General features: G+C 37.3%; 1 protein-coding gene across 1 annotated transcript in view; it reads left to right on the forward strand.

The window, feature by feature from the left end:
• LOC127644674 (dihydropyrimidine dehydrogenase [NADP(+)]-like) overlaps nucleotides 1-22,196 on the forward strand; it is a 210,900-nt gene extending 188,704 nt beyond the window's left edge. The window contains exons 20-23 of the mRNA XM_052127984.1: nucleotides 6,145-6,324; nucleotides 18,470-18,619; nucleotides 19,226-19,366; nucleotides 21,137-22,196. Coding sequence (XP_051983944.1) covers nucleotides 6,145-6,324; nucleotides 18,470-18,619; nucleotides 19,226-19,366; nucleotides 21,137-21,301 — 636 coding nt within the window. The 3' untranslated portion in view covers nucleotides 21,302-22,196. The remainder of the gene's footprint in view (nucleotides 1-6,144; nucleotides 6,325-18,469; nucleotides 18,620-19,225; nucleotides 19,367-21,136) is intronic.
• The last annotated feature ends 245 nt before the right edge of the window (nucleotides 22,197-22,441 follow it).

A 22,441-nucleotide genomic window follows, 5' to 3' on the forward strand; every position in this document is an offset into this window, starting at 1 on the left:
AGTGCTGGCTTGTAGTAATAGGAGAAATTGTGAAGTGGCCAATTCCTCACCACACTACAGTTGAATCAGTGTCAATAGCGGGTTACGGGAACACATTGCACCTCCATCTCCTTTGTGGACTGAATCAGTCCAACCATCTTTTTAGGGATAGTTCACCCAAAAATTGTTTTGTAAAGTTCTGTCATCATTTACTCCCCTATGACTTTCTTTCTTCCGTGGAACATAAAAGGAGATGTTAGGCAGAATGTTAGCATCAGTCACTATGTACATTCATTACATCTTTTTCTATACAGCGCAGCTAATATTGTTGCTCATTTGATTTGAATTTGTAAATAAGTCACCTTGAAATGCATAAGCTAAATGTAAATGAATAAAAAACATTCTGTACTATAAATCCTAGTAATTATAAATCATAAATTATAAAAATTATAAAGTAGTATAAATCCCTGTTTATTGCTATTTTTGCATTGCAGAGCGATGGAGAAAACAAAATGTGGTTTCTTTATTAAAAGTGAAGATATTGAACATGCAGGTTATAAAATATACATGAAAAAACACTACCAACAACAAACATAGCTGTATTTGAACATTTATAGACACGTAATCACAAAGTTTTTTGTGGTTGTTCATGCTCTGTTCATGTTCATGATGCGATGGGTAAAGATGTTAGTAATGCTTTTAGCAATTTGTGAACACTTTTTCATGTTTCCTTCTATTCGATGGTCATGGGATGAGGGAGAATAATTACAATATTTGGTTTTACATTAGATTGCATGTGTAACTAAGTTTTGTAAAAACATATTATTGCTTGTATAAAGCAAGCTTAGTCATAATTGCCAGAAGTTGCAACCATAATTTACACAAAAAAGCATCATGGGTTATTGTAATATTGTGGATAACAAAAGTAAACAGAATATTTTTTCCAAAACAATGGGAAAATTTGGGGGAAATGCTGCCATGTGGCAATACTATACTACTGTATATCAAAAAATGGCAACAAAACAAATTCTTATCAATTTTTTTTCCAATTCTACTCACATGTTTATTTAAATTAATATACTCCATGTGTACAATTGAAACTCCTAAAAACTAATGTTAAGTGAATATTTATTATTTTTACTTTAATATTGCCCTTAAAAGCTTTGCTGATCCTTATTGTAGTCAATTGTTCACTCTTCATGGCCTCACTGTACAATATAACTGTTAATTTGTCATGAAACATAAATTATAATTGTGTTATTTGTGCCTTAATATAATTATATTAGACCTACTATAAACACTTGCAAATAAATAAATAACTGCTATAATATAATTGAAACCGCTATCTATAACAAATCAAAGATGCTGTAATACATTAAACAATTTGAGGAGCACTTTAGCACATATCTTCCTTGTAAAGCCCCGTTCAAACAGCTAAGGGCATAGTCGCTTGGTGTTGCTCATCTCAGCACTATCAAGATGTTATTGGGCATTACTACTGATCTCGCTCTAACATTATTGGTGGACTGCATGTCTGGCCATAGTCATTTTTGAAATGGTGATTACAGATTATACTGCCGGTAAAATTAAGATCTAAAATTTTAAAATCTAATGTGACAAGGATTCAGTTCTCTTTGCCTCTTAAAGTGAGCATTCTGCAGGGAGCGTTTTATATAACCTGCAGCAGTGCTCATTGCATCATATCATTAAACAAGACGAACAACCTATTAAAAAATTAAACAAACTCACTCCTAATGCGGATAGTATCTGACACAGGTTTAACATGCATCATTGTTTATTATATCCATACATGTGGTTACAGTCATATGAAAAGAGTAGTGAAATCCCTCACAACTTAATAACTTCTTTGTCTTGCCTGCATTCCACTCCAGTACGTCAACAGATGATATGAGCTCCGCTGCCTTCTCTCCCATGGGTAGTCACTCCAGAATGTCACTCTGCATTTGCATAAAGTTAAACTTTTCTCAACTTTATTGTGTCGCTCACCGCACCCAGATCTTGTCGCTAACGGTCACTGACGCTCGTGTTGCCAGAAGTAGTGTGCTCTCGTTTAAAAAGAATTGCTTCCTGTCGCTTTGTCACTATGTGTTGCTTGCTTTGTGAAAGGGGCTTAAGGGTGACTCAAATGAAAAACTGGTCTTTTTAATTCCAATAATACAATTTGGTGTAGCCTATGTTTTCTGAATAGCGAAAATGGAAAGGAAAATGGTATGTTGCCATAAGTCAGCGCCATATCAGGGATATGAACACATTTACATACATTTGCAAGGAGATAGGAAAATTGAAAGCAAAAGAAAAATTCAAATCTGAGTTGAAGAGAAAAATAAAGTTTTTGTAATATCCCTCATAAACAAGTGCACTTTGAGATGCTTCTTAAAAATCCTAAGTTAGTGATCTTCTTGTAGGATGTCAGGCTGTCAGTTCCATAGCTTGGAACCATGATGACTAAAGGCTGACTCATATCTTTTCAGCTGTGTTTTACATATAAACAAAATGTTGGGTGATCTGAGTGGTCTAGTTTTAGTATATTTCATAATCATATTGCTAAGCTATGTAGAGCAACACCATGAAGAAATTCAAATATAATTAAGAAGACCTTTAAATCAATTATTTAAAACACTGGTAGCCAGTGAAGTGATTTAAGTGCCAGATTAATGTGATTCCTCAGTCTAGTACGAGTCAGCATTTTACTAGCTCTTTGTAAGTGTTTGATGGAGCCAAAACACTATTGCAATCATCAAGCCTAGATGTAACAAATTTGTGAATGATTTTTTTCACTGCATGCAGGAGAGAGAATTTGAAAATATTTTGAGAATGTGATAATGTATCGTTTTACACACATTGCTAATATGTTTTTTTTTTAACTGGCATTTCTGTGGAGCACAATTCCTGAATCCCTGATGCAAATATTGACCATCTGAGAAAAGGATTCTAGATATGGCACAGGGCCAAACAGAATTTATCTGAAGATCTCTGTCTTAAGTTCTGTGACATCCACAAATTTAAGCTCTCTATGCAGTTCTGCAGTGTACTAATTTATTTTTGGCCATCTAGTGCAAGTGAAAAATAGAATTGTGTGTCATCTGCATAATAATGAAAGGGGATGTTGTTTTGATAAATTACACCAGCTAATGACAGCATATATAGGGTAAATAATAAAGGACCCAGAAGTGAGCCTTGGGGGACTCCACAATCAGAAGGTGTGTGTGTGTGTAAACACTTACATTGCATTACCCCTTAACCCCACAAAGTTCAGATTATCATTTCTGATACATGGTTTTTAAAGCCACAACATCATCAAAATACTATGCTTAAGTACAATAATACGGTGCTTAAAACTGTTGGATGCAATATACTATATGGATGTTTCCTCCTGGTGAATTATCTCAAGGTCAGGTAGAAGGCATTGCCAATTGCATTCAATTTCAAAATGGCCACCTTCGTATTGTGGTGCTCTTGTTTATTCTACAAAATCTTTGATAATTTTGATAAAGTAACAGTAACAATTGTTACTGATATTTCAAAATGAATATTTACTGAATTGAAGCAACTTTTTGAAAAAAGCGGGCTTTTCAGGTAAAGTTATTTACAACTCTCAATCATTATTACACTGCATTCCATTATATGTTATAACCATCAAAATAAAAGCCTTTACAGAGCTTTACAGAGCCTTTAAAATACTAAAATAATTGTTATAAGATATATTTAGAATTTGAACTGATATCTGTATGTACTTTATATATGCAGACTGCTCTATTATTAAACAAATGTCATCGATTTGCCTTATAAGCTATCATTAACTTCCTATAATAAAAAATAAAACAATTTCCCCAAAAAAAATTGTAAATGTGCAAAAAAAAAAAGAACATTCTGGATGTTATTTCATATGTTAGGCTTTAAAGAGTTTAGTAGGATCTAAAACAGCCTAGGACTGAACTGATAGGCCAACACAGTCAAATGCAGCACTGAGATCTAAAAGAACTATGATTGACAGTTTACCTTGCATATCCATTAAGAAGAGCAGATTCAGTGCTATGGTTGGCCCGAAAGACAGACTGTCTCATTAAAATTATTAATGTTGAAAAAGTTATTGAGCTCTGTAGTTACTGAGAACAGAAAAATCAATATTTATTTTCTTTAGCAGAGACCTAACAATTGGTGACTTTAGTCCTTAGCATGTGGAAAAAATGTGGCTGGATGGACTGATTAACAAAAATAAGTTATTAAGCAATTGGGCAAAAGGGAAGCTAGAAGAATTCATAAATTATATGACTTCACTGAATGCATTAGAACCATTGTGATGAATGTGGAGGTGGAGAGTTTGAAATCAATCCAACAGAATAAGTTTTATGGGATAAGGCTATGTTTTGTTTACATTTTTATTATGTTAGTCATTTTATTAATATAGAATTCTGCAAACTCATTGCACTTTTGTAAAAAGTTCATTGATATTTGAGGTGACTGGTTAAGCAGCCTTTCTTTGGTGCAGAAGAGAAATCTGGGATTTTCTTTGTGGCTGTCAATTAAACTTGAAAAGTAATCGTCCTGAAGACAGCTTTTTATTTTTTAGGGGCAGCAGAGTTAATACATTCAGACAGCCTCAGATTGAAGTTCTTCACTAGAGTGTCTATGGAGAGGGCTATGAGAGGAGAAAGAGAAAATATGAGCTCCATGCAGGTCACAGCTCTATCAGCAGTGAGATATTGCTTAGTGACATAATAGTGCTCAGAAATGGCAACTTTTACTATCTGTGGGTCTTGAATTGTTAAACTGTATGGGATCAAAATGGTCATTTTTCTGTATGGGTCAGATACTTGTTGCATAAAGCCAAGTGAGTTTAGTACAACTGATAGTCAATGGATCAGACAGTACATGGATAAAGATGTTGAAATCTCCAGTAATTAAATTTTTTTTTCAAAGTGGTTAAAATCTTTAACAGCCCCAAAATCTTGAAGACAATCTTTGTTTAGACTAGATGTGTGATAGATAACTAAGAACAGACTGATAAGATAGAACACAGATGCATTGGTACTTAAGGTTCTCACAATTTTTTAAATTAAAACTATGTCATCATTTTCTCACCCTCATGTTTTTCCAAACCTATTTGACGTGGTGACTGAGGCTGTCATTAAGGCAAACATCTTTTGTGTTCCACGGAAGAAAGTCATTCATGATTGGAATGACATGAGGGTGCGTAAATAATGACACAATTTTCATTTTTGGGTGAACTGTTGCATTAATTATCATACATTCAGAACGGCAGATTTAAGAACATATGGTTCTTCTTCGATATCATTCTTTGTACAATTCACCTTCATTAAGTTTAAAATATAAAATAATAATATATGTTTGAGTATCTCTTCAGTTTCCAACGGCCTTGCTACCAAGTATTGCAAATGACTGTAATCATCTAGAAAGTACCTAAAGGTTTGCCTAAATATCCCAAATATCCCTTATTCTTGAGTTTTATCAAGTAGGGTGGTGAAGACTTTAGCATGGGATTCCTGCAGGGAGTCCAGATGAAAATTCTTTCATTACTCTCAAGCCATTACAAATCCATATTATTTATTCTGTGAAACATAAAAGGAGGGTTTTTGAAGACTCTTGAAGCAGCCGTTTTCCATACATGGCAGTTCTTCATGCCCATGTCTGCAAAGCTCCAAAAATGACAACAAATAGCATTAAGGTACCATAAAAGTTGTCCAGTTGACTTGAGCACTAGACTCAGAGTCTGCTGAAGCTATTAATAAGATCTTTGTGTGACAAACAAACTAAATTGTAGTAATTATTCATTAATTATCTTCCCCTTCATTACAGCTCTCAAACCTCTCTCTGACTCGCTACAGTACATACGGTTATGGCAAGGCAAGAACCAATGCCTTTGTCGTCAATGATAATGACCATTTTTTAATCTGAACATGAATGCAAATGTGATTTTAGAGCTTCTTCTAAGAGGATGATTACCAGTGAATAAAGAACCTCACATTCAGATTTTCTTTCTATTGTGTCTGATTCAGCCATTGAAAACACCCTGGTTTTAAGAAAACACACACTTAAAGCTGATCTGGATAGAGTAATCACTGCTTTTTCACTACGTCAGTTCTAGCCCTAAAGGCTGTTTATATATCTGTGCATATTTAACAGGTATGCAGCGCTGTGCAGAACCAGGACTTCACAGTGATTGAAGACTACTGTTTAGGCCTGAAGGCACTGTTGTATCTGAAAAGCATTGAGGAGCTGCACGATTGGGATGGCCAGTCTCCTCCCACCATATGCCATCAGAAGGGCAAACCTGTCCCCCGCGTGGAGGAGCTTGTCGGAAAGGTGAGCATATCCGTGACTGGTTGCCTAAGGCTTGTCTCAGAAAACAAAACTCTCTGTGGTCTTTTTCTGGTTAACCTTTAGTGATTTGTGTCGCAATTAAACAGTGAAAATAGGCCTGGTGTGAAAATAATGCTTCTTTATTGAGTCATGAAGGATTTATAAGGTTGTGGTGTTAGTAGCATAGCTGCAAGGACGATGCAAACAATCCTGAGAGTAATTTACTTTCCTTGATTGCCATGAAGGGAGCCCCAGGCTTCTTAAGACCGGTCACTGACCCCATGACCGTTTGACCAAGGGTGGCCTTAGCTAGAGTGTGCTATCAAATACCCCTGCTGATAAGACCATCTTATAACGTATGAATTTATATAATGGTCCAGGTTGGTTTATGCTGGTTAATGCTGGTTTGTAGCTGGTCTAGTTGTTGTTGCTGTTAAACAAAAAATAAACTGGTGATTCAGAGATTACATTTCTACTCCATTGATGGTTAGGTTTAGGGTTCGGGTCTGGGTTATATTTGGGCGAATGGTCAAAATATGCATTCTTGTTGACTGTATTACATCATTTACAACTAAAACAACATGCTTTACAACTCTTTTTGGTGCCACTCTATGAACATTTCTCCGGAAACTGGAGTTCACACGTGCCCATACGTTGAACAACATATCAAGCTTTGGCCACTGGGGGCAGTTTGGTGAACACAGACCGATTTCAGCTGAAGAACTACGAAAATCACTGTGAGATCAGACTGTTTAAGCAAAAAAAAGTCCTACTTCTGCACAGAGATGTAAATCTAATTAATAGATTTGTGATCAATATCAAAGGGAGGTTTTTTTTGTATTAGTTGTGAATTGCATTACACACAGAGAGAGAATTACAAACTGCGAGGGTGTTGAAATATTAGATAATCAAAGCTGGTGTGTATTTCAACTGGAATTACCATATATTTATTTTTAATATCACAAAATGTTTTGAATTGTGATTATGTTTGTTCCACTCTCGGTCACAGCCAAACTCAGCACCCCCATTGAAATTTCACAGTTAAACAAAGAGATATTTTCCCCGCCACTACACCACATTCACACACCAAAAAAATGAAAACACAAACATATGCAAATGTAACTGTCTCCATAAACAGCTTTGTGCCTCAGTAATAAGTGATTAGGGGAGGGGTGAACCGATAAACCGACGAGTTTGGGATAAAAGAGAGGGTTTCAGGTCCTTGTTAAAACCTTGACTTTAGTCCCCAGGAGAAACAGTGTATGGAAGCAAGCAAACGCTAACATGATGGGATACGAAGGGTGGTAGGAGGGTGTTTAGACACTTTTGTTTGCTTTTATTTCAAATCATTGGAAATAAAGATTAATTACTTGTTCAAATACATGATCAAATGTGCATTCATTTTAAACATGTACTCAAAAGATACCCAATCATGAACATTTTGTCTACTCACCCCCATGTTATACCAAACCATTTGACTTACTTTCATCTGTGGAATACAGAAGGAGATGCAGTGAATGGTGACTGAGGCTAACATTCCTCCTAGCATCTCCTTTTATTGCACAGAAGAAAAATACAGTTAGAGAGTGAGTAAATGATGAAAAAAAAGAATTGAATGTTTGGGTGAACTATCCCCTTAAAATCAAATTTAAAAACCTGTTCATAACTTATTTTACTTCTGTATCTAGAATTATATCATATCTAATACATTAATAAAGCCAGATCTCAATGTGAAATTGTTAAAACAATGCCTAAATAGCTTTTTGGCTATTGGTTAACTTTATCCACTTTAGGGCTGGGTGACATCAGGAAAAAAAAGTTGACTAACAAGATCAAGTCATAAAATTTTTATATAAAATGTTGCACTGGTAAATCGTTCATAATAAGATCAGGAACATGAATTAAATAGGGTCAATTTTGATTTCATGTTGATTTTTCAGAACTGAGCCAAGCAATTGAGAATATTTTGTGATGGGGTTAGTGCTTTGTGATGTTTTGGGTGATTATTAAGGTACTTTTGTCCTTTTAATCATTCAAATCATGCTGGTTTTACAAGTCTATGTTTCAGGATGTGGTTATTAGAGTTGCTTCATGTTGAGTTTCAAGGAACTCTGTAGTCCTTAAGCAACCCACAAAAAAATGGCATGCAAAGCAGGTTCCTGCGTACACACACATACCCTCCCGCACTGTTATCTGACTATTTGCTGCTGTTCAGAAATAGAGTGAGGACATTGGCAAAAGGTTTCCATTATCTTTGCACCCTGATGAGAAGAGACACAAAGAGAGATGTGTGGTCTTGACAAATACGGTATTTTTTTCTCTACCAAACAAGAGCAAATTTCGCTGCCTGGAGCCAATTTAAGTGCAGAGATCAATGCCCAACATGATACCAGCACTGAGCTCCTAACAGTAACATGGGCTTGGAGGATTAAAGTTTTGTTATTATATTCAGTATTATTTAATACCTTTATATAAGAGGATCCTGGAAATTGAAAGCTTGGTATTGTACAAAATACTTGCTAAAGTTCAGTCAAGTAATGAAGTCACATTGATTATACAGTGAGCCACATTTCAGACATAGTTTGGCCTTATAGCACCTCTGTGACTATTTGAAAGAGCTCAGTGTATTTCACCCACATTGTCCATAGAGCTAAAGCACAACAGGGAGTTAGGTACTGTATGTCTTTGTGGGTATTTCCATGAAATATGTGCCTTTCCATTTTGAAAAGTAATTTTAAAAGCAAATTTCTGTAGTATTGTAAACATTCTATCAGATATACTCTAGATTGCATTGTGTAATCTCAAGTGAAGTTTACACATTGGAAACAAATGGGTGGGGACAGACCAAACCTGTATGACTTTCTTTCTTCCTTCCATGAAACACAAAAGGACCTTTTGTTTAATTCTTTTTTTTTTTAAACTTCACATGTGAATAGTGACTCTGGACCGTCAAGGTCCATACAAAATATGCTTAAAGGGATAGTTATCCCAAAAGGCTCACCCTCATACCATCCCAGATGTGTATGACTTCCTTTCTTCTGCTGAACACAAATTAAGGTTTTTAGAAGAATATCTCAGCTCTGTAGGTTCATACAATGCAAGTGAATGGGTGCCAAAATTTTGATGCTGAAAAAAGGCATCATAAATGTAATCCAAACGACTTCAGTGTTTTAATCCTAACCTTCAGAAGTTATAAAATAGGTGTGCGTGAGAAACAGATCAATATTTAAGTCTTTTGTTTATAAATTTTTACTAGAAATTCTTCTCCCTGCCCAGTAGGGGGACGATGTGCATGCAGAATGTGAATCACTAAAACACAAGAAGAAGAATGTGAAAGTGAAAGTTTACAGTGGAGATTGACTGGATATTGATTCTGAAGACATTAATTTTACCACTGGAGTCTTATGGATTACTTTTATGCTAATTTATGTGATTTTTGGAGCTTCTACATTTTGGCACCCATTCACTTGCATACTTTGGATCTACAGAGCTGAGATATTCTTCTAAAAATCTTAATTTGTGTTCTGCTGAAAAAAGAAAGTCATACACATCTGGCATGGCATAAGGGTCAGCAATAATTTTCATTTGTGGGTGAACTATACCTTTAAAATCGGCATGAAATCAAAATGTATTGTATTAATGCATGTTACTAGTCTTATTATAAAAGATTTATCCATGCATATTGGCTATTTTATAAAAAACAATTTTTGACCTCATAATCTTTAAACAAAATGTCATAACTCGCTCTTCCGGTAAAATGACTGACTCAGCTCTGCTGACATATGCATTTGGTATTAAGTTTTAACCCCACCCCTTCAAGAGTATTAGCAAACCTGCCATTAAAGCAGCTAATGCAGAGATGAAAAGGTGTGTTTTCGACTGTTTTTCTTCAAAACTCCCGTTCCTTAACCCAAACTTCCTTGGTTACGGGTCAACTGGCATCAGTTTACATTTTGAAGGAGAAATAATGGCGAATTCACGGATGTGTTCGAGATATTTCACACCTGATTGCTGAGGTGATCACTACTGAATTCAATGCTTTGGATGTCTCTGGAGTTTATTCATATTTTTTAAAACAGGTGTCTAGGGGAGCTCAGCAAGTATTGATGCTGACTGCCACCCCTGAAGTCACGAGTTTGAATCCAGAGCATGCTGAGTGACTCCAGCCAGGTCTCCTAAGCAACCAAATTGGCTCGGTTGCTTGTGAGGGTAGAGTCACATGGGGTAACCTCCTCGTGGTCATGATTAGGGGTTCTTGCTCTCAGTGGTTCACTTGGTAAGTTGTGCATGGATCGCAGAGAGTAGAATGAGCCTCCATGTGCTGTGACTCTCCGCGTTGTCATGCACAGAGAGCGACGTCATAAAATGCGCTGATTGACGGTCTCAGAAGCGGAGGCAACTGAGACTTGTCCTCCACCACAGATTGAGGTGAGTAACTGCTCTACCACAAGGACCTACTAAGTAGTGGGAATTGGGCAAATTGGGAGAAAAGGGGATAATAAATAAATAAAAAAACAGGTATCTTGGGATGTACAGTACTAGAACGTGTTTTCCCCCCTTTATATTTAGTGTATCGTGATTCAAAACATTGAAATATTGTTATTTTTTTACTCACTCATTTTTCAACAGCTACAGCCTCTTCATCAGCACAGACTGTAATATGCTTTTGGGTTTATGTTGTCTGTTTGATCATCAATATGTTGAGATTGCTGCTTAATTTCCCCATAACCAGCTCTGGCTCAAGCAGCACAGTGGAAGGGGTGTGTGTTTGTGTCTACTGCAAACTCGGATTTACATCTGCCTCCACTCCAGTATGAAATGCCCACTTTTCACAATCCATCAACAACCGATGGATAAAAACTGTCAGAGAATGCAGAGGCAGGACACAAACGCAGAGTCAGTATATGCCCATGGCAACCATCAAACAAGATGAGAAAATGGTTGCAAGGGCAAACAAAGCGATGCCACACATTCTCACACTAAACGAAACCTGAGTTTTCATTGCGAGGCAAACGCTACGCGATGCACGCAACAGGCAACAAAATCTGTGCAAGAGAGATCGGCCACACACACACACACACACACACCTGACACCATAAGACATCACCTGACATCATGACTGAAGTGACCGAACCTCAGCACAACATGAAGACAGCTCGTGACCCGGGCTTGAAACGCGAGTGTATCTCCTTGGTCGTGGCAGGCATGGGCGCTGGCTCGTTGGCTATGGCAGGCGCGGCGGGGCAGTAGCAGGGCAATGGCCTCCATGGCCATGGGCACTTTAAGCAGCAGGGGAATGGCCTCCGTTGGTGCTGACAGCAGCAGGGGAAAGGCCTCCATGGCCGTGGGTGCCGACAGGGACAGGGGAACAGTCTCCATGGCCGTGGACGCTGTCAGCAACTGAAGAGTGGGTGCCCTCCTCCTCTTCCAGGTAGAGGGAAGTACTGCTGCAGTGACGCTCATCTTTGAGTGAATTTTGAGGAGTTGGCAGGGGCTGGAAGGTGTGTGCGTCGAAGTTGGTTTCGAAGTTGGCGTCGAAGTTGGTTTCCCACAGCCCGAGTAGAAATCTTTCTTCCATTATCTCAATGACACGATCTACCACCTCCCAGAATAACCAAGTTCGCAGGTCTCCCCATATCTTGCAATCAAATGTCTTTTCAATTCCAGACAGGAACTGATGTATTATGGCAGCCTCACCATAACCCAAGCCCTGAGGAGTGCCTCGGCTTAAACACCAAAAGGACGGTTGCCTTGACGCCAACTCCTCAGATCGGCTCAAGGCCGGGTAATGGAAGGCCAGTTCATGCCAGACTAGAGCGTGAGGAAAAAAAATTACCCGCTGGGTCCATCTGGCCAGTTCATAATGACAGAGAATGCAGAGGCAGGACCCAAACACAGAGTTGAAAAATAAAAGGTAATTTATTTAATAACAACAAGGGCAAAAATCACGAACCAAATCTCCTACAAGGGAGAAAGCAAACATAAACTACCCCGAAGGGGAAAAAAGAGTAATCCAGGCTGAGTCAGAGGGAAACAGGACCAACCAGACCAAAACCGGAACCAGGTGGGGGAAACAGGACCAACAGGGATGACTGAAAACACAAGGCTGGAAACAAGACCGATTAAAAAGTCCAACAAACAACAAATTAACTAATAATAAGCAAACAAGAAGGTGGGGTATGACGTAAGACAGAGACACATGGCGATACAGAAACAAACAAAGCCACGTGCTCTCACAAGACAACAAAATGCCCGAATGGCATGAGCGCACATCACCAAGACAATGAGGCAATATACTCCCATGCCAACCAACAAACAAGACGAGATAATGCGTAGCAATGCCAATCAAAGCGATGCCACACATTCTCACACTAAAATTAAACACCACATCATGCACGCAAAAGGTGACAGAAACAAGACAGGACACCTGTGCCCTTAGACCGAAGTGACCGAACCTCAGCACAACGTGCACCAGTGTTCGCAAGATAGAAAAACTATTGACGCAAGTGCATGCTGCGATAAGCGCGATGCATCCACGTCAATAACAGACAGACATGGAGAATGAGTGTCCGGATCCCGACACAGACCGAAACCAAACCAGACAGGAAGACATCTTGCTCCCGACATGAAACAAGACAGACCGAAGACCACAATGCAGGTAAAACAACCAAAAATGTGCACTCACACAAAGACAGACAACAAAATACATGGCATGGGAAGATAATGTCACGGTAATGTCACTGACAGAGTGTCACAAAGCCCCTGCCCTACATTTTTTTTCTAGTTCGATAAGCTTTTTCACACGGAAATATTTGAAAGTACGGAAGTAAAGTTGGACGCAACTTCCAATTCATGCTAACTTCAAAGATTTTTAGAACCAGAGACTTCCTAAAAACAAGGGAAGGAAGAGGAGGAAAATTGTTTTACTGGAATTGTGCTGATGCATTAAGAAAAAGGCATGTAATAACAGTAAAAGCTGGTGTCAGCTTTTCATTGCAAAAGTCATTGTTTACACATTTCTTAATGGGGGACACAAAAGCCACCTATTTCATGGAATGACCCTTATGAGAGTGTTCAGTTAGAAATGCAGGTCAGACCCTTTACAGGTAATGAAATCATCAGATCTCATCGTACACAACCCCACCAGACCTGAACGTTTTCTCACTTTCAGATTCGATTGATGTCCTGTTCAAATTGTTTTCCCCAATGTCTCCGGCCTTTCCTTAGTATGCTTAGTATCTGTCATGTGAGGTCTGTTTAGCTCTTAAAGTGTGATTACCAGCCATTACAAGGCAAGGAGAAAGATTAAAGCTTTTCTCGTCAAATCCCTTGCCAATGGTCGTTATGCTACAGAACATACGAGAGAGGGCTTCCATTCTAATTCTCGTATAATTTAAATCACTCAGCCCACACTGACATAATGTGTGCTGCTTCCTCCACTGCACTCTTGATTTACAATCCAGAGGGGAGATGGGAGAATTGACAAGCCCTGTGTTTTGGAAAGCTCTGCATCTAATTAGCAAAGGCTTTCTGGTTGCCCGGGACATGAGATTTGGCAGTGCGTGTAGCTCCTCTCATTAAAACAGCACTCCTCGTGGAGTCGACCTGCAAAAAACAAAAAAAAAAAACAACAAAAAAAAATCTCTCTCCTAACAGTAAGAAAGAAAATACATTCCTATTCCACCAACATGTTTGTATAACTATTATTTGGTACTCTCGGTTTTCTACACAAGCATTCAACTTATCTGTTTCGCAGAAGCCCAAATCAAATGGCATTTTCTTTCTCTCAGTATCTCTTTGTAAAGCAAAACTCTTTGTGAAAACTCCAGTCATTATATTTTTCTTTTCCATTGTGAATGTATTGCTTTGTTGACTTCTCTTTGAATCCTTTGAATGATCTTAGAGCAAATTAGCATAAAGCAGATACGCTGTGGTTTGTAACTAAACAGATGACAGAGAGAGGGAGAGAGAGAGCTCATCTAATAGTGCTGAGTGAGGGTGCTGTGAGTCAGGCAGACTGCAGTTTTGTGTCTCTGGAAAACATAAAGTTCTAATGGGCATCAGGGATTTCCGCTGGTTGCCATTTAAGTGCCCGGTACTTACTCACAAGTGTGCCAGAGGCAAAATGGTGGTCAGTTGCTTTGAATGTGGGTTTTGTTGAGATTTGAGAGGGAAATATGAGACAGTAAGGTGTGTTTGAGTGTTTTTGAAGGGCATAAAGGCAGAATAAAGTGTGGAGTCCATGTCAGCTCGAGGGCATGCTGCCATTAAAGCTAAAGGGAGACAAACCAAATACTAAACTTTACTCAAATTTTTATGCTGATAACATAATTTGTAATGACAACAACTATATTAAATGAGAAAAAAGGAAAGTACAAGTATTTTCACAAGTGGACTCAGAACCCCACTGTACAGTATATTATTCATATTTTTGGCACACCCTTAGGCTGTTGATTTGAATAGCAACCTGTCTCCATGTTGTAAAGTATACAAAGTTGCAGTTTAATCAAGGTTTCACCAATACTGTCACAAGCAAGGCGCTCGTTTCTCTATTTATTTTGACTGATGCACTTTTAATGACATATCTCTGTCTAGCCTGTGGGTTTTTGTGTGGGTCTGTGTGTGTACTCAGTGAATGTGCGTGCACGTTTATATCCCCAGCCCCCGATGGGTTCCTCACACTGTCTGCTGTAGGGCTGGAACGGTTGATTCATTAGACTGTCAGCCTGTGCCTGAGAGAGTAATGCTTTTATGCAGGATTAGAACAGGGCCACCAGTGTTAGCTCTACAGGGAAATAAATACATGGAGGATGCGCCCACCCTAAGCTAGCCATTAGTCCTGCAGTCAACACTGCCACCATAGATTTGTTTTTCTGTTTCCTCTGATAGGTCCTGGCTTAGCAAAGGCCAATGCTCTCTGTCTGGGTGCCACTTTTTTTTCTTTTTTTTAAGTGAGAAGTTTGATGTGGATGGCTAATAACTGAGTACATTCTTGCCGTGTTTTGATTATTTTGCTTTGAGGCAGAGGCACTTCTGAGGCACATCTATCTGGCCATGGTGGAAATGAAGGGTTACAAGCTGTTGTGAATGACAGCTTTGAGGAGATTGTGTGACTGGGAAAATGCAAGACCAATTTAAATGTCCTAGCGTTGGGACGAATGGATTTGTAGCAGGCATTGTAAGGGATACTTGTTGCAGGAAGGGTGGAATAGGGTGTTGTTTAAATGCATGAATAAGCTAACTGTTCTTTTGCGGCAAGATATCGAAATAGGCAGGGGCATTTCTAGAGACTCTGGGGGCCCCAGGCAGAATGGACCCCCCCAGAAAGACACATAAATCATTCATCCATGTGAAAATTTTACAGCAAGCTTGTGTCATGGGGGGCCCTTTAGAGGGTTCTGGATGTGTCTTTGCAGTGTCTTGTACCATCAATTAATTTAAGGGGATTAAATGATGTCGTTGCTGTGGTCCACTGTAATCAGCCATCCTTGAGGGGGGCCCCCTTCCTGCTCGGGGCCCCAGGCAATTTCCTGGTTTGCCTATCCCATTGCAACGTCTCTGGAAATATGTTGGAAACTGTTTATAAGAAAGTCATTCTGTACGTTTATATGCACTTTAAAAGTTTTATTTCTGTTATACTAAAACAATAAATTGTCTTTTTTATGTTTTAGACTAACAAAACTAGATTATAAGATTGTAGGTTGGCCTTGACGAGCATGTGGGCTATACTTGTTAATCAGAGCACAACTGGCCTTGGTGTTGTGTGCATGCCCAGAAAGACATGAAAATGAATGCACAGCATGCATATAATACTTGCTGATGAACTTCCTAGATTACGCATTATGTTGTGTTTACTTGGTCAAACAGATGAAGACTGAAACTTGACTACCCAAAAACCTGTTGTAGCTTGATTGCTCGATTGAAGTAAACATACAGAGTGTTTGTTCCAAAGGCTCAAATGATGAATATGATAATAATTGCCCAAAAAGCACTGTTCATCCTGAAGATGAAAGGGCATTAATAAAACTGAAAATATCAGTTATTGGAAGTGGTGCCCATCAGCAACCCAAAAGTCCATTTACCTCAAATTACCATTCATTACCATTTTAGTGTCAAACCATTAGTTTGACCAGCTAATCCTTGCAATTACCGGTAGTATTATGTGATCGCCTAACAATTCATTGCAGATACTCTTTATGGCTCCATTAAAAGGATGGCTAATTTTGTGACAAACTTGATTTCTCATCATGGTATCCAGCATTTCCTGTTGAATGGGCTTTGGAGAGTGAAGGCTCAAGGCACTTTTATGGCCACCTCTCAGACTCAATGCGTCGGTATGGGAGTGTGACTTTGAATACGAATCGCCTTTTTAGCCCCGGCGCACTGGAGGGTCAGGCATGTGTGCGAGACTCTGAGGCAAAGATAACGCGACAACCACTTTTGTTCTAAATGGATGTGGGAAATGATAGCATGGATGAATCACACTTTCGATTACACTCATGTAAAAAGCTTTCATGTATAAAGAGGTTTTTTTTATATGGATATTAATTCATATGACATCTTGCTTGACATGCTTAATGTTTTACCTAGATCTTTTATTGGTATAATTTTATAATAACTGTAATTATAATGTCATTAATTTTCATTGCACGATGTTTAACAGATCAGTAGTTCATGTACATTCAAATATTAATATATATGAATATATATATTATGTGATTTAAAGATTAATGATGTTTCAAACTATTTTAATGTACATTAACTACTGATAAAATTATTTTAACATTCGTAATGAAAGTTATTAAAGTGTTACATTTTAAGATTTATAGTATTTATTTCACTTGATCTCTTTTTCTCTAAAATTTTGAAAAAGAAATTTTAGCATTTTACAGTTTATTGAAGACTTCCTTTGTCAATCTTTAAAGCAGGGGTGGGGAACCTTTTTTCCCATTAAGGGCCATTCAAGTATTTACTAAATTATTCACAGGCCATGAAATGTTTTGCAATTTCTGATTGTGGCACACGCACCAAGAAAAAACTCTGAAAGGTCTGTCTATTATACAGTCATTTGCTTTGTTATCATTCTATTTTAATTGTATTTTTTTTACAATTAATTGAATCAAGGTCATTTTTTTTTTTTTTTTTTCTTTTTAAATGATTTGTCAAATGACCTCATGGGCCAGGTAAAATGGTATTGCAGTCCTTATATGGCCCTGAGGCCTGACGTTCCCCACCCCTGCTTTAAAGTAATGTTCTGGAATTACCTGGAATGTTCAATAGCATTTGTGGCTTAAAGTTGATTACCCAAAAATAATAATAATTTGTCTTGTCCCTCATTTTCTTTTTTACAAAAGCATAAATCTGGGTTACAGTGAGGCATTTACAATTGAAGTGAATTAATCCATAAACATTAAAATACACACTGTTTCAAAAGTGTAGCCATAAGATGTAAACAATATGCATGTTATCATGATTTTAGTGTAATACAATTGCTTATTAACCGTTTCTATGTGAAAGTATATCCAATTTTACAACTTGTAAAATTGCAACACTGTAAACCCTAAAACCTTAAAATGTACATACAATTTAACAAAGAATGAATGTAAGTGCTTTTTGAAAATTATAAGCTTCCCTTTAAATCCTCCAAAAAATTGTCCCCAGTCCCTTCCATTGTAGTGTCTCACTGTAAACCAGATTAAAAAAAAAAAAAAATTATTGCTTTAAAAAAAATAAAACATTTATGTTAAATGCTGTCGATCAAACTTAAGTTACTGAATCCAGAATATTCCTTTCACATTCTGTATGTAAAGTTTAGCAGATCAGTTGCTCATGTACATTCAAATATGACTGTTTAAATTAAAATATGTGATTCCAAATTTTATGAAATTTCTAAATACTTGAATGCACATGAACTACTGATCAGATTTTTTTAATGACCTTAATAAAAGTTATAGTGTTATCTTTCTAAATGTTATAGTATTTTTGTATTTCACATGATCTCAAAATTATGAAGAAATTTGAGCATTTTAATGCTTTTAAATTAATATACTATATTAAAAAATGTATTTGGCAGTCTACAAAGAACAACTCAAGTGAACAAAAACATCTTTAAAACTTGTTTTACCTGTTTCATCCTTATGTCTAATAGAGTCTTCCCAGCTTTGGACCATACTTAGAGATGAAGACTCGAGCCATGGCAAAGTACAAGAAGAGCCTGAAAGATGCCAATGACAGTGGGGTCATGGGCTCTAATGCAGCACGAGTTAACATCCCTAAAAAACCCATCCCCAATGTGAAAGTAAGATAATATCTTCAAATATCACCCAGCATTAATTGTTTACTTTACATATAGTATTTAGGATACTATATGTCCTCTCAAGGTGGAGGGCTTCCCCAGCTGAGTTTTGGTTCCTCCCAAGGTTTCTTCCTCATCTTTATAATGTCTTAGAAAGTTTTTGGTAGCCTTTAGCTTTCTCACTGGGGGTTTCAGCATTACTTAAATTGTATATGTTGTCTGTAAAGCTGCTTTGAGATAATATGTATTTTAAATAGCGCTATTCAAGTAAAACATAATTGCATACATTGCGAAACTGTACAGAAAGGCAAATATAAAATTTCAACATACTGTCCATCTTTTATGTGTGAAGCTCTTTTGTAGCATATGTTTTATTCCTGCTCATACCATTAAATGGCTTCATTCCTCAAGGTGATTATGCTGTGAGGGATCTTGAGGAGGAAGGGGAGATCACAAAATCGAAGTCAGACATCAAAACCGATCTGTTTCTTTCTGCGCTGATTTAATTAAGCTAACTTAAGAATGGAACGCTGCATTTCAAACAGTTTTTTTTTAGACATCACTGCTGTTTTTCTTGCCGTTTAATCCCTGCCTCTCGTGTCTGTAAAGGATGTGATTGCCAGAGCGCTGAAGCATATTGGTGCCTATCAGGATCTGGACAACAATGAACAAGTGCAGGCCCTCATTGATCCAGAGATGTGTATCAACTGTGGCAAATGCTACATGACCTGCAATGACTCAGGCTACCAGGTAACACTACTCAGATAATTATGTGATATGTCATCTTGATGTGCCACATGTGATTTAAGGGGAAGGAATTACTTCTTTATCAGGGTCCGACATTATGGGAGGCTCGGAGCAAAAATGGCACAGAAAACAATTTTTTTTTACATTTGAGAGCAAAAAATACCCCATAATGAATTCCTCTGATTTATATTTGTAACATCTGATACTATTTAATGCCAAGTGATACGTGTTATTGCAATACATTTGTTGATTAAAACATTTTGTTTATGAATTGATTAAATTCAGGCATTTGAAATAAAGGGCTCAAAAGCTTAAAGCTACACTTTGTAAAACAATTTTGTTAGAAATGAGCAAAATATCATTAATGAGCAAGTACACCAACAATCTGTCTTCCAAACCATGTTTTTGCCTTACACCGATTCACTATGCTAAGCCTATAATAATGATTTAGATCTTAGAGCTGTCGGGACGGATTTGACTTTAAATCGCATACTTCCGTCAGACATCCGTAAATAAAAAAAAGAATGTCCAGCTAAACAGCTTGTGCATATATGCTTTGATAGGTGTGGTAGTAGTTTGAAGTTGAAAGCTTGTAGCTTGTAGCAGCAAATGAGCATCATTGACAATGGATCATTCAAAAAGGCAACCCTCTGGGAATCAACCATTTTCAAAATAAAGAAACCTCAAACCGAGAAGAGTCTACAAGCAAAAAGGGAAAGTGACAGAGCCCGTAATAAAATACAAAACAGTCGATTTTCTCACTCATCGGGTAAGATATTTTATCGGACTGATAGTTAGCTAGGTAGCTCTCATAGCTCGGTAGTTAAATAGATAGCGTTAGCCACTCTAATGGAATACATTTTATTATGGATTGGGGTATGGCAGTGCTTCTGTATTTTTCTTCCTTCCTTCCGTTATTTATTTTATTTTTTTGAGGGGAGGGTGTGAGTTTTGTTGTTTTTATTGGCATTCACTCTGATAAGTTGATCACCTGTAACCATGGTTTCATTGGTACTCCTCAAACCATCAGATTCATCCTTGCAGAAGAGAAGAGCCAAATCCAGACTGATGTAATTACCAAAACAATGTTCCTCCAAAAATAACTTGCAGTTCTATGATTCAACTGCAAGAGGGCCAAAAGTTACATAGTGTAGCTTTAACACAGCACCGTGAATAGGTGTCTTGAGATGTGTTTTTAACAGTTGAAGTAGTTCTTAACTTGACACAGCATGTAAAAATCACAACGCTTTTTAACAAGACACTGAAATAGCAGTGTATTTATTTACTGTATTTAAATACAGCATATTTATATATTTAGTCTTCCAATTTTAAAGAGTAAAGACCCCTGATTATTGAATCCAAGGTGTGAATATTGAGTATTTTTGGAAAAGTTTATTTCTGGCAATGTTACATTTACTATTTACATAACATATTGGACACAACATGAGGATACTAGCACATACAAGAAGTTTGTTTTCAGATTATACATAAAATGTCTTTTGAGGTCACTCTATTATAAAGTTCATGTACCGCCTTTGGCTCACGTATTGAAAACATAAATAGCCAAACGCAGTGTCTAAAAAATAAAGGGTAGTGTGCAATGGAGGCCAACTATTTACCTTAAAGAACAGCACTGTTGTGCTAGCTGTCATTGTTGTTGCTTTTTTGTTGCTATGTGAAAAGCTCTCCCAGGATTGGGGAAATCCTCCTATGGAGAGTCGATAATTGCTCAATGTAATAGCTTTTTTCCCTCCCCTTCCTCTTCTTTTGCAGGCTATTAAGTTTGACCCTGAGACCCATCTTCCTGTAATCATGGACAGCTGCACTGGCTGCACTCTCTGCCTGAGCGTGTGCCCCATCATCGACTGCATCAAAATGGTTACCAGGACAACGCCGTATGTGCCCAAAAGGGGCCTGCCTGTTAATCCCGTTTGCTAAACCACACTGCCGCTCCACCTGACCACAGAGAAAAGAAAACGAAGGACAGACGTCTCATTCAAAGCATTGATTCCACTTAAAATTGCTGTGTGAAAAATTACCTTTATTATGAAAATGAATAATTAGCCAGCAAAAATAATTGCCTCATATTCCCAAGCCAGTTATGCTAGAATAATAGTGCTGGCACAAAAGAGTCACATTATTTCAAAACAACAAAGTGAAATGTTTTGTTTAAGTTGTTTTTTTCATTCCTTCCCAAATATATATCAATCAAAAGTTAAAGGGAGGATTGATTGAGAAAAATGGTTGTTGTTTCTCTGATATAAATGCCAAAAAATAAATGACAACGAGCACATTTACATGCACAAGCGTCTTACAACGATTATGCTTAAAATGCTAACAACGTGTATGGGAACATGGATTTCCTTTATCAGGGGTAAGATCATAAACAATTTAAGCAAAAAAATTAGCAACACAAGTACCCATTATCCTGATTTTGTTCTGCATGTAAACACCTTTACCGGTTTTCTTGCCGGCTTATGCAATGTGCGCAAGTGTTTGTTTGTTGTAACGTTTTGACTTCAAAAGCAGTCTCATGTAAACACACTTTTCTTGTGTTGTAGCTGGTTTTTGGTTGTTATCAGCGTATTGGTGTGCATGTAAACATGCTCAATATTGACGTCTCAGTTTTGACTGGATAATTATGAAACACAGTACACATTATTTTGAAACTAAGGAAAATATCAATTAATTTGGTGAACAGTTATTGTGAATAATATTAACAATAAAGCCTATAATAAGTATTTATAAAACATTTATGCTTTAATATTTGTTAGTGATTAATCACATTACTTATTTACTCCCCAAAAATCGATTTCAAATGATAAGTAAATAATCACCAAAAAAATAAATAAAAACATTGTTTGAATTGTTGTCAAATAAGAGTGATCATTCATATTAATAAAATATTCCTGCATTATAATTGTGTCTTACGTTTGTAGCTAAAGAATGTCAGATTGTTTTCTTGAAGACCAGCTTTAAATTTAAATACAGAAACAGAACAAACCATTCCAATTATTTTTAAAACAGTTCCTTTAATGCAAAGCAATGCATTCGCTGCAGCTGATACGAGTACAAGTC

Source organism: Xyrauchen texanus, chromosome 6, assembly GCF_025860055.1.
Source record: "Xyrauchen texanus isolate HMW12.3.18 chromosome 6, RBS_HiC_50CHRs, whole genome shotgun sequence".
NCBI classification, from domain to species: Eukaryota; Metazoa; Chordata; class Actinopteri; order Cypriniformes; family Catostomidae; genus Xyrauchen; species Xyrauchen texanus.